At 36.6% G+C, this 13,074-nt stretch overlaps 1 protein-coding gene across 5 annotated transcripts in view; it reads right to left on the bottom strand.

Moving 5' to 3' along the window:
- CACNA2D3 (calcium voltage-gated channel auxiliary subunit alpha2delta 3) overlaps positions 1–13,074 on the bottom strand; it is a 1,010,949-nt gene that overhangs the window by 34,454 nt on the left and 963,421 nt on the right. For all 5 annotated transcript variants that reach the window (XM_031952127.1, XM_031952119.1, XM_031952106.1 and 2 more), the window contains 2 exons: positions 11,434–11,489; positions 3,696–3,807 (listed from right to left, as the gene is read on the bottom strand). In XM_031952127.1, coding sequence (XP_031807987.1) covers positions 3,696–3,807; positions 11,434–11,489 — 168 coding nt within the window. The remainder of the gene's footprint in view (positions 1–3,695; positions 3,808–11,433; positions 11,490–13,074) is intronic.

Raw genomic sequence — 13,074 nt, 5'->3', positions numbered from 1 at the left:
ATTGGGAGCTTGTAATCCACTAAACACTTCAGATTTTTTTTTTTCACATGAATTATGGCTGTCTAGCCAGACATTCCCTAGAGTCCTAAAAAAAATTATGCCTAAGACATAGCATAGAGCTGATCTCCTGGCCTTTATATTTTCCTTTTATATTGTTTATTGAAGCAAAAAATATTTCTAGAAATTATAGTTTAAATGCCCATTTTTGATATAATGTGTATTTTTCACTTGATACAAGATCTATTCATTAAAAGGGATCATGAAAACTAGAAAATTGAATAAGTTGTTTGAGGGCAGGAGATTTTTTTTTTTATTGTCCACAACAGCTAGCACAGGACCTAGTACACAAGAGTATCTTAGGAACTGTAATGAGTTCTTAGAAATATCCTAATGGGTCTTTAGGATCTTTCTTCAAAAATAAAGGTTATTAATCATTAATACTTGCTCATTCCATGAGACTCATATTCATATTCTCTCAAAAATGGACCACAGAAGGTCCACCCCCTTCCTCATTTCATCCAATCTGTTTTCCCCATTTTTCTCCATGGTTGCCTTCAGATTCATTCTGCTCTTGCCTTTCCATGCCCTCTATATGAAACTCATCTTTAATTCTTTGGGAGTAATTGAAGTTCCATTTGTCATTAATATAAAAGAACTCTAATAAAATATTAGTAATCAAAAGATCGACCTTTACATTTATAGGAAGCTTTGGGTCAGTAAACCTGCTTTGCTATATCCTCAAAGTAATCCAGCCCAGTCTCTTCCCTTTTGATTCTAGACCCAGCCCAATCTCAATCTGTGATGAATAATTCACATATTCATGTTTTTGGACATTTTCTATAAGGCATCCAATCATACTTGTCTTTTCCCATAAGAATAATTGGACAGGACTCTTTTGATCTATTGCAAGAGACTACAACTGTTGGATGCATCAGGATGGGGACAAGCAGCATAATGTTACCTACCAACAGGAATATGGAAAGATCCTTATTCCCTACAAGAAATCTCTTGTGCACTGGGACTTGGTGAAGGACCTTCTTTATTGCACAGTCACTTAGTAAATGAGCAGAGTTTAGTTAATAAATACTCAGTACTTGAAGGAACCAGTCCATCAGCAACAGACTCAGATTTTCAATCATCAGTCAAGTGGGAGGAGAATTTGATCTCAGAAACTCAAAGTGCTGAGGAATCTAGGGAGAACAAGTCAGACAGGCACCTAAGGAGACCCTGTTGCCTTTCTTCCCATATCTCTTTGCTTTGTATTCTGAAGTATCAAGGTCATAGAATTTACCCCAGATTGCTCCTAAGTCAAGGCACATTTGAAAAGGAAGTTAATAAGAGCTTGCATGAGCTTTTAAAACACATTATACTTATATGCTACATAATGGTAAAAGTTTTGCTCGTATTCCATTCAGAATTGTATTCAATTCAGAAAAGTCAATTATAAAAATATTTATATAAAAGAACTTTTCAAACCTTAAAGTACTCTATATGTTTGTTATAATAGAAAATCAGCAGCAGCAGCATGTGTGTAGCATGTGTTATATTGATCTAATATAATTTATCATTTAGAATATGGATGATGTTATTTACTGCATTGTTGAAATCATATGTATATAAATCTTTATATGTATGTAAATCCTCATGACTATTGTTATCCCATACAGATGAGGTAACTGAGATTTAGAGAACTTGTGACTTGCCCACAGTCACACAGCTAATAAGTTTCTGAGACAGGATTTGAATTTAGATCTTGCTGACTCCAAGTTGGGTACTGTATGCATTATGGAACTCCCTAGCAATGTTCAGAGACAGAAGGCGCTTTAGATTTTATTTTGTCCAATCTCCCCATTTTATAGATGAATAAACTAAAAGCCAGAGGGATTCACTGAATTAATCAATGTCACACAACTGGTAAATGGTAGATCCAGAACCCGAATCCAGGAGCCATGACTCCAAATTCAGCATTTTCTCTGTTGCACTCTTAAGTAAATGGAACTAAGCTTCATCAAGGCACTGTTCTGCCAGAGGGGAGAAACAGAGTCCAAATGACTAGGGAGCTAGAGGGGAACTCAGGAGAGCTCAGATAAAGCTCTATCTCTAACCTTTGATGATTGTGTGAATACAGGCAAATCAGGGATCCTTTCAGGGCTCCAGGCTGTTCTCAAAGATGATCATTTACAGACAAGGAGAGGATGTGCATTAATAGATGCCATATTTTGGCATGTCTTCTATGGTAAGGTTTGGCTGATCTTCCAAATCCACTCCTGAGTCACAAGGCAGAAGGGGCTCTGCCAGGACCTGGGACTAAACCACAAAAAGGCAATCTAGTCCATAACCTCCACGGGGCTCCCTTCTACCTGCTTTTGGTCCATGACCTCATTTGGCCCTCACCATAAATCATTATCTTCTAAATCAGCGCTTTTTGCCCTTTTCTCATCATGTATCCTTTTGACAGCAATTTGGTGACGCCTATAGATGCTTGTCAAAGTAGTGTTTAAAAATCCATAAAATAAAACAAAAATGATTACAAATGAACCATTTAAAAAAAAGTCATGTACTTCATTTCACACCTCTCAGATTGACTAAGATGACAGGAAAAGATCATGATAAATGTGGAGGGGATATGGGAAAACTGGGGCACTGATGCATTGCTGGTGGAGTTGTGAACTGATCCAACCATTCTGGAGAGCGATTTGGAATGACACCCAAAGGACTATCAAACTGTGCATACCCTTTGACCCAGTAGTCCCATTACTGGGTCTGTATCCCAAGGAAATCCTAAAGGAAAGAAAAGCACCCATATGTGCAAAAATGTTTGTAGCAGCTCTTTTGGGATAACAAAGAATTAGAAAATGAGTAGACACCCATCAATTGGGGAATGGCTAAAGAAGTTGTGGCACCTGAAAATAATGGAATATTATTGTTCTATTAAAATGATGAATAAGTTGATTTTAGAAAGGTCTAGGAAGATTCACACGAATTGATGCTGAGTGAAACAAGCAGAACCAGGAATACATTTTACACAATAACACAAGACTGTGCAATGATGAACTATGAAAGACTTGGTTCTTTTCAGTAGCTCAGTGATCCAAAGCAATCCCAATAGACTTTGGACAGAAAACACCATCTGCGTCCAGAAAAAAAGAACTATGGAAATCGAATGTAAATCAACAAATACTATGTTCACTTTTTTATGTTTTTTTTCCTCTTCCATGTGTTTTTTTCCCTTTTGCTCTGATTTTTCTCTCCCAACATGATTCACAAAGCAACATGTATTAAAATACATTTAATTTTTTTATTTAAAAAATAAACGTAAAAATAGTCATGCACCTTAGAATAAGATTCTCTACTCTAAATTCCAACTGATTGCCAGCGGAAAAAGCTGAATTGCCCCTGTTCTTGGAAACTTCTTCACTCACCTAATCAACCCACCTCATCCCCCTCCAAAAACCCTCAAGATGTTTAAATAATGTCTTCACACATCCCCATGTTTAATGGGTGGTTTACTTAATGCTATTTATCACCATCGAAATTCTAAGTAATGACTGGAAGAAAGGACTTGTGCCCAATTCAAGTGACTATACCTCCCTATGTTGGACAGTGGCCAGAGCTGCCAAGCCCACAATCTAGAGCATGGCATGAGGCTCTACCACAACCCAATAATTCTCTCAGATGTTGAAAGGCGGGCTTACTTGGAGCAGTCTTCACAGGCAATGTTGCCCGTAGTCTCTTTGATGGTGCGCTCTGAGATGAAGGCCGGGTATTCCGTATCACACGGTTCCAGAGTTTGTTTCAATCTTTGGGCTATGGATGTAGGAAAAAAAATATAAGGAATCAATAGAGATAATGTGTCCAACATCAGCACCAAATAGCCCTGGAAGTCATCTACTATTTACATCCTGTAAGTCCCCTGAAAGCATGAATCTGTTTTCTATTAATCAAAGTCTCCGGATGGCAACCTTGTAAAGTACAATATAAAGACATTATTTTCTACTAAAGCACAATAAGAGTTTCGCTCCATGGTCCAAATATTAGATTCTACAGTTGTAACTAGCCTTGTTTTTATACAACATGTATACACCTACATGATCATGTAGAAATGATAGATGGTATATTTATAATATGAGGGAGAGGTCACTCTACAGTGTCATGATCTTTGTTATACCTTGAATATGCAATTTTTTTTTAACACAGGCACAAACCAGCCCCATTTTATTCATGATCCTGAATTATAACTGCTTTTTACATGGATGGGATTAGCTAGCTCTCCACATGCATCTAACTCCCTCATGTAATCCATGTTTGGAAATAACTATTGTGTGTAAAACACTTATAACTATTAATTTGCTCATATATTTGGAGATTAATTCAGTTGAATGTTATTTGCTGTTGTAGTTTCAAATGAGATGTTACCTTGTTACGGTGAAAAACATCAGAAGGAAGGAAAGATAACTGGACTTTAAGTCTGAATTGGTCATGGAAACCTGGTTCTGACCATCACAATCTGGGTGATAAGGGGACGTAACCTAACTTCTCTGAGACTCAGGTCATCATCAGGTGGCACGGTCTATAGAGAGTCAATCTTGGAGCTCAGTTCAAACCATGCTTCTGACTGATACTGGTGGTAAGACCCTGGAAAATTTTATTGAACTGTTAGTGCCCCAGGCAATTTTCTAAAACTATAAACTTCAGAGAAGCTATCTATTTTCATTGGTCCAGGGAAATTTCTTACTACCATTCTCCTTACAAATAAAACTATGGATCTAGGGCAAACTAAATAAATCTACTTTTGTAGAGCAGTTTGAAGGCAAATTTTGCAAATATCTAGCATGATGCACATATGAATGATTCTCATATTTCTTATCACTGCCATCTTTGTCATGATTGGGTTAGACTTTGGATTGCAGTAGTCCTTTTTCTAAGACAGATGGCTAATTCTTTTGTAAAAGAGAAAGAGGGAGGGGAAACAGAGGGAGGAAAAAGAGAAGAGAGGAGGAGAGGAGGATATTTTTGCATTATTATCCTTGAAATATTCAAAGGACAAAATAGTCACAGTATGTATTCTTTGGGGTCAAGCCAGTTTAGTATGATTTAACAGCAATAACTTAGGTGGGGGAAACATGGATGTGGAAGTCTCAGGGAGGTAGTTTTGCTGAACTCGTTTTTTCCTCTTTTTTTTTATTATTTTAAAGGATACCTTTTTAGAAAGGTTAGGAAGAAGAAATATAAATGTTGGAAAGATTAAATGGTTGCAATCAATATTTTCATTGTTTTAATGGAACAAATATTGAAATGAATAGAGGCTATCCTCTAACTCTTTGGGGATTTTCTGCTGAGAATTCATGGACAAAAATTCTGCTAGGTGAGATCAGGAAATTGGATGGGATCATACTCATATTTACTCATTTTGGGGAACTCAGAATCTGGAAGAAATATGTTCCATCCTTGACTCATAAATACTAGATGAGTGATCCTGAGCAAGTCACTAAATTCTGAGGAGCTTCTCAGCTCCTCATGACAAGATGTAGCAGGACAGATGCCAGTTTTTCCTGACACAAGGATATCTCTTCACTAGGACATTTTTTATACTGAAGCAACCTCTAGGTTTCATTCCCTAAAATGAGTAATTCAAATTAGGAAGGTTCCATTTTCTGTTAACTGAACCCAATGTGTAAACTTTGACCAGTTGACTACATCCTAATTATGTGACAAAATAACATTTTTTAATAATCATGATGAGATTTTGCCATCATCGCCCATCATTTCTACTAATCATGGAAATGAAAAAAGAAAGGAAACATAAATAGCAGGTTTCCTTCTAAACAAAAACAAGATCAAATGTCCCTTGATTCCACTGATGTTAATAATATATTTCCTATCTAATTAAGAGAAGATTTTAAAATCCCTAGCCCTATTATACATAGGGTTCAAACCTGGAAATAAACTTAGAAGAACAAAATAATGTCCAATCTCCTCATTCCCACATATAGTGGGAGGAAGAAGAAAGACTTGTCCAGGGTAATACAGGTAGTAAGTAGCAGAAAAACAATGTAAAATTAGATCTTTGGTCTCTAGAGTCAAGTGCTTTCGACCATATGCCTGTTTCAGAAGTCTGGGACTCTTTATATCCTCTAGGATGGGAGGGTGGCCTTCTTTCTGTTTATCCTCTGATCCTATGAAGGTAAATATTAGGGTTTTCATGAATTTTTAACAATCAATAATAATGGGAATAGCATTCTAAAAATATTCTTTAATAAAACAAGAATTTAAGAGAGTATATGGTATTTAGGGAATTATATGATATGATTATGCATTTCTTTTTACATTTTAAATAATTATCCTGCAAAGAGAATACCATGATAGAGTAGAGAAGAGATAGATTGTGCCTCAGTGGTTCGAAAGGCACAATAATCATTGACTATTGTAATCTAGCATTTGATAAACCCCAAAACTCCAACTTTAGGGATGAGAATTGACAAAAAATGCTGGGAAAATTGGAAAATAGTAATGGCAAAAACTAGGGATTGACCAATACCTAATATCCTATGTCAAGATAAAGTCAAAGAGGACAGGAAGATAATATTTTTGCATTATTATCCTTGAAATGTTCAAAGGACAAAGTATTCTTTGGGCTCAAGCTAGTTTATGGTGATTTTATAGCAATAACTTTAGGTAGGGGAAATATGGACGTGGAAGACTCCAGGTAATTCATGATTTAGACATAAAGGGTGATATTATAAGCAAATTAAGAGGACAAGGAATAGAAAGGGAAGAAGAAAAAAATATGTGGCCAAAGAAGAAGTAGAGAATACTATGAAATGTGAAATGGGTAATTTTCATCATATTAAACTATAAAGGCTTTATACAAACAAAATCAATCCAACCAAGATTAGAAGAGAAGCAGAAAACTTGGGGAAAAATTTATGTCCATGGATTCTGATAAAGGTCTCATTTTTAAAATATATAGAGAATTGACTCAAATTTATAAGATCACAAAGCATTCTCAAATTGATAAATGGCCAAAGGATATGAACAATTTTCAAATGAAGAAATTAAAGCTATTTCTAGACATATGAAAAATGCTCTAAATAATTATTGATAAGAGAAATGCAAATTAAGGGAACTCTGAGATACAATCTCATATCTCTCAGATTGGCAAAGATGACAGGAAAAAATAATGATAAAAGTTGGAGGGCATATGGGAAAACTAATACATTGTTGGTGGAGTTGTGAATGGATCCAACCATTCTGGAGAGCAATTTGAAAGGGCTATCAAACCTTGCATACCCCTTGATCCAGCAGAGTCTTTATTGGGCCTGTATCCCAAACAGATCATAAAAAAGGGAAAAGGAATCATATGTATAAAAACGTTTGTGGCAGCCCTTTTCTTAGTGGCAAGGATTTGGAAAGTGAGTGGTTCGCCCATCAGTTGATGAATGGCTGAACAAGTTATAATATATGGATGTGATGGAATATTATTGTTCTGTAAAAAATGCCTAGCAGAAGGATTTCAGAGAAGCCTGGAGAGACTTACAGGAACTGATGTTAAGTGAAGTGAGTAGGGCAACTAGATAAGGGAGTGGCTCTGGAGTCAGGAGGACCTGAGTTCAAATCTGACCTCAGATACTTAACACTTACTAGCTATATGAAGCTGAGCAAGTCACTTAACCTCAACTGACTCATCAAAAAAGAAGGGGAAAGGGAGAAAATTTAACTTTCAAGGTCTTTAAGAAAGTCTTTTTGAGGTAGAAAAAATGAAAACTAGAGGTTTCAGAGACTTTTGTTTCTCCCCATGCAATCTCTTATTGCTGCCAAAGATCCAGGAGGAATTGGTTTGATTTAGTACTATATTGAATAGAAAAAAAAAAAAGAAAGAAGAAAAATAAATGTAAAGTCTTACTTAGATTTTAAAAACTTGGGTACAACTAGTTCAAAATAGGTGATGTAGCTAGATAATATCCTTTCATTTAAACACAGCCAAATTACTGGGAAGTTTAGTGAACTCTATGCTCAAAAGAAGTCACTGTGACACAGAAGGAAAAAAAAAAGAAAAGAAAAGAAAAAGAAAAAAAAGAGAAAGAGAGAAAAAGAAGCTTAATATTGGAGAAGAGAATGATCCAAAAAAATCTACAATACAAAGGATCCTCAAAAAGCATTTGCCCAAGCCCCTCATTTTTTTTTCAGAAGAGGATCTGAAGCTGAGAGTAGACATAACTTTGAATTCAATGCAGAATTCCAGGGACTCATAAGGAAAGATAACATTTTTTTATTAAACAAACAATCCAAAGAAATTGAAATCTCATAAGGAAAACTAGAGATTTCAAGGCAAGTTTTATTGCAAAAAATGAGCATGATAAAAGACAAAAATAATAGGAAATTAGCAGAAATAGGCAAGATTAAGTTGCAAGAAAATATAGAAGAACTAGATCTGAAAGATGTAACAGCACCAAAACCCAAACTGGTTATGGTTGCTAATCTAGAACCATACACTCTGGAGAATGAAGTAAAGAGCCTTAGAAAGCATTAGTAACAATAAGGTAGTGAAAATGCTAGAAATCCAGCTGAACTATTAAAAATCTTGAAAGATAATGCTGTTAAAGTACTGTACAAAATCTGCCGGCAAATTTAGAAAACTCAACAGTGGCCATTAGATTGGAAAAGATCAGTTTATATCTCAGTCTTAAAGATGGGAAATGACAAAGAATATTCAGATTACTGAACAACTGCACTCATCTCCCATTCCAGCAAGGTTATATGCTTAAAATTCTGCAAGTTAAGCTCATAGAATATGTAAACTGATAATGACCAGATGTGTAGGCTGGATTTTGAAGGAACTAGAGACCAAATTGTCAATATTTGCTGGACTATGAAGAAATTAAGGAAATTCCAGGGGGAAAAAAGTCTACTACTTCTTTGTTGAGAACACTAAAGCCTTTGATTGTGTAGATCACAGTGAAATGTCAGCCCTCCCAGAGATGTAAGTCGCAGATCATCTTACTTGTCTCCTGAGGAGGACCTCCTGCAGGTCAAAAAGCAACACTTAGAATTGAAGATGGAACAATTGATTGATTTGATTGGGAACAAAATACAGTAAAGCTGTATATTGTTACCTTTTTTATTTAGCTTAAAGGTAGAGTATATCCCATGAAATGTTAGGTGGGATGAATCAAAAGATGGTATAAAGGTCGATGAGAGAAATAGCAATAATCTCAGATATAAAGACAAACTACTCTGATGGCAGACAGTGAAAAAGAATTAAGCCTCTTGAGGAGGGTGAGAGGTGATTTGCAGCTTAATATTAATAAAACAAAGATTTTAGCAACTTCTCCATTTTTCCATGCAAATGAAGAGAGAAGAAATGGAAGGAGAGTGAGATTTTATATTCTTGGGCTCAATGATTACTGCACACTGTGACAAGGGCAGCTCTAAAAAATCTTGACAACAGACTAAAAAGTAGAGATAACACATTTCTCACAAAAGTCCACATAGTCCAAGCTCTGTTTTTGTTTGTTTGTTTGTTTTGTTTTGTTTTGTTTTGTTTTCGGTAGCAATATATAGTTGTGAGAATTGGACCATCAGGAAAGCTTAACATGGCAGAACTGATATTTTTGGATTTGTGGTACTTGCTGACCAGAATTTTTCAGAGTCCCTTGGACAGCAGGATCAAATCAGTCCTTATTTAAAGAAATTAATTCAGACCCTTCAATGGAAGATGAGATACTGAAACTGAAGCTTAAATACATTGACCATAAATGAAAAGTAGGCTTTGGGAAAGAGTGAAAGCAAAGGGAAAAAAAAGGGATGGCAGCATGAGATGGACAGATAGTGTCATGGAAACACTGATCATGTACTTGGACAGGCTTGGAAAGACAGTAGAGGATAGACGGGCCTGATATACTATCGTCCATGGGATCATGAAAAATTGGACGTGACTAAACAACTGAAAAACAACAAACTGGGTAACACAGTTCTGAAGGACATCAAAATGTTGGAGGATGTCCTTAAGTTGGGCAATTGGAATGGTGAAAGGTTATCCTATAGCATACTTAACTGAAAGAAATGGGGGCAGTTAACCTGGAGAAGAGAAATTACAAATTTTGAAAATAATAACTCAGTTTAAGAACCTGAAGGACAGTTTTTCAAAAGCATCATATAATTTTTCTTGGTGTCAGGAGGCGTTAATGTACAGAAATTCCAAATAGACAAGTTTGTTTTTGATATAATGGGAAAAGCGAAAAACGACAAACAACAAAAACAGCAACAAAAAATCTATTTCAATTGGAACTTTCAAACAGTGCCATAGTGCCACTGTCTTTCATGGAAATATGTGTGTTGATGGTTTAAAATGGGAATCTGCTTTTATCCAGTCCATTATAATTAGTTACACATATTGTTTAACGTGGAAAGACCCAAGAGAAGATAGATAATGGAATCCATTTACACAGCCAGGATTCAAACCCACATTTGTTTTTTCTGAGTTCAGGTCTAGGACTTTCCAGACTTTTGATGCTTTTCACATTGACTGTGATGTTCAATTAAAATTCTGATAAGCAAATAAATGATAAATTCATCTCTTTGTGATATTACCCCCAATTCCCATCTGCTTATTGGACAAGGGTATTCCTGTTGCCTGGATTAAGATACTTCTCCCCTGTCCTGTTGAACCTGGATTATCAAATTTAAAAACAACTGATACAAAGAAAAAGAATGGAATTTTTAAACAAAATTAATGAAAATATGATTAGCTTGACGGATAAGATAATATTCTTAAAATTATGTATTTCTTTGAGATGGTAAATTGGTCTAAGCACTTTTCAGCTGAGTATTGGCTTTTCTTCGTTGGCTAGCAAGGATCAAACCCCTCATATTCTTCTAAAGTTCAACAGGACTTGGGGTCAGGATCACAGAGCAACTTCCCAAGGCAAGAATCCCAGATTGTTTTGACAACTCTGTGCAGTGGGGGTAATTCCCATGCACATGACTGGGGTGTGTGCTGAGGCATATTCTGAATGACATTTTCCACATGGGAATCCTCACCTGTGCGAGCCAACAAAGAGTTGAAACTCTGGGTCACTGCCTGTGAGATTTTAAAAACCTCCAACAGGTAGCTTGGATTAGTGCAGTCAGGAAGGTATGGGTTCAAGTCTTGCCTTCGAAGGTTTATTAGACCTGTGATCATATCCAAATTGTTTAACTTTTCAAGTATCTTGGGCAATTCTGCACTATTCTAAATTTCAGATAAGGTATAATCTTATATGTGTGTGTGTATGTATATATATATATATATATATATATATATATATTTATATATGAAATTTCCATTGCATAAGTTCCCTATATCAGTGTAATTCTGGAGCTTAGATTTGAATAATAGAAATGAGTCCCCCCCTAAATGGTCACTAAGTAGAAGGAAACACATTGTCCACTTACCTTTGGCTGTGGTTTCTGAGTGCCACCAACTGCACAAGTTAAATTCCACCAGAAACCTTAGAAATCCGAGAAAAAACTCAGCATTATTGGGACATCCACCACTGGAGTGCAGTAGTGATATACTCCCTGATTGATTCACCCCATTGAAAATAAAAACAAATCCCAAATTGGAACTATTGACATAGTTCCTGGGCTATTTGGATTAGTTATTGGTGTCTGTTCACTGGGCTTTATCTTGCGAATGAAAGGTTGTTTTTGCCATTAACACCAGAGCAAGCTATCCCCCTGTCATGGCCCCCTAATCAAGTGTCAGCCCTTGGCAGGGAGATCTGCTAGGAGGCTGCAGCCCTTTGACAGGCTGTTAGCATTTAGAGGAATTCTTCTGTCTCCTGCCTATTCTGGACCTCCAATAGAGGGCTATGGGCTTCGAGGTTCCCTAGACTTAGTATAGGAGTAAAAAACAAAATGAAACGAACAAAAAAAAACTTTACTCTGTTTTCCTCTGTCTACAATCTTGAATAATAAAACTTATTTTAGCAATGCTTCTAGTAGGCCTGGGTTTGCCAACGTGAGGATCTGTATACATGTAATATGTGTATTTCTCCCTGTGAAAACATGCAGTGGAACAGCTTTAAAACAACTAAAAATTCTCAATTAATCAAAGAAAAATAGCATCTCAAAGTAATATGAAACCATGGCCCCAAGCAATAGTCATAGCAAACGGCTTTTCAAGGGAATAGGGACAGGGAAAGGTTTGGATGATTTCTTTTTCATACTTGTCCCTGCTGCCGACAAGTCATTTTCATTCCAACTTTTGATGTCATCTGTCATTCCTCCCACCCACCCCCAGCCCAGTCTTCTGCTTAGCACATGATTCCCCACTGTATTTTACCAACAGTATCAACATTTTTGTGAATGTTGGAAATGGAAGACAGATCTCATTAATTTCCTAGCATGATTATCTCCCTTAAATCTATAAAGTGGAAGATGGGGGGGGGGCTTTGGAGGAAGAGGCGGATGGCGAGAAACCCAGTTTGTTCCCGTTGTGGTGACTTGCTTCCACGTCAATCCCTAGAATTCTTCCTTTTTGTGTGACACAATGCTTGTGGAGTATGTCCAATGAATTTTTTTTAATAGCTCAGGCTTTCATCTCTGTGCCATTCCATGTTTGACTCAAGCCACTGATGAATAATTGACATTGAAAACATGACTAGTATTTGACAGGGTAAACAATTAAATCACACCTGAGACCCTCCCCTCGGTTCTGGCAGATGATTTCAAAGGCCCCGTGACTGTACATGCTAAGCAATCCAAAGTGGTGTAATGAATCACTATGACAGTTTGTGCTATGGCCCAGAGCCCACCCATGCAGCATTCAAAACAGCCAGACATTCATGGGGAATGTAACTGTAACCACAATAAATAAATTGGGTTGGCGGATGGCAAGCTGTTCGACAGCTAAACAAAGCCGGGGAGGGCATGAGCAGTGACCAGGAGGCACTTAATACAAGTTACAATCATTCATTCAGATGGGTGAGATTGTCCAAGGCATCCAGTGTGGCGATTTAGAAGCACAGACCATGCCCTGGAAACCCAACAAGAGAATGCTTCTTAGAGCCCCTGGGTCAATTTATAACAGAA

This window comes from Sarcophilus harrisii, chromosome 1, assembly GCF_902635505.1.
Source record: "Sarcophilus harrisii chromosome 1, mSarHar1.11, whole genome shotgun sequence".
Classification (NCBI taxonomy): domain Eukaryota; kingdom Metazoa; phylum Chordata; class Mammalia; order Dasyuromorphia; family Dasyuridae; genus Sarcophilus; species Sarcophilus harrisii.
This window is presented reverse-complemented; position numbering and strand designations above follow the sequence as displayed.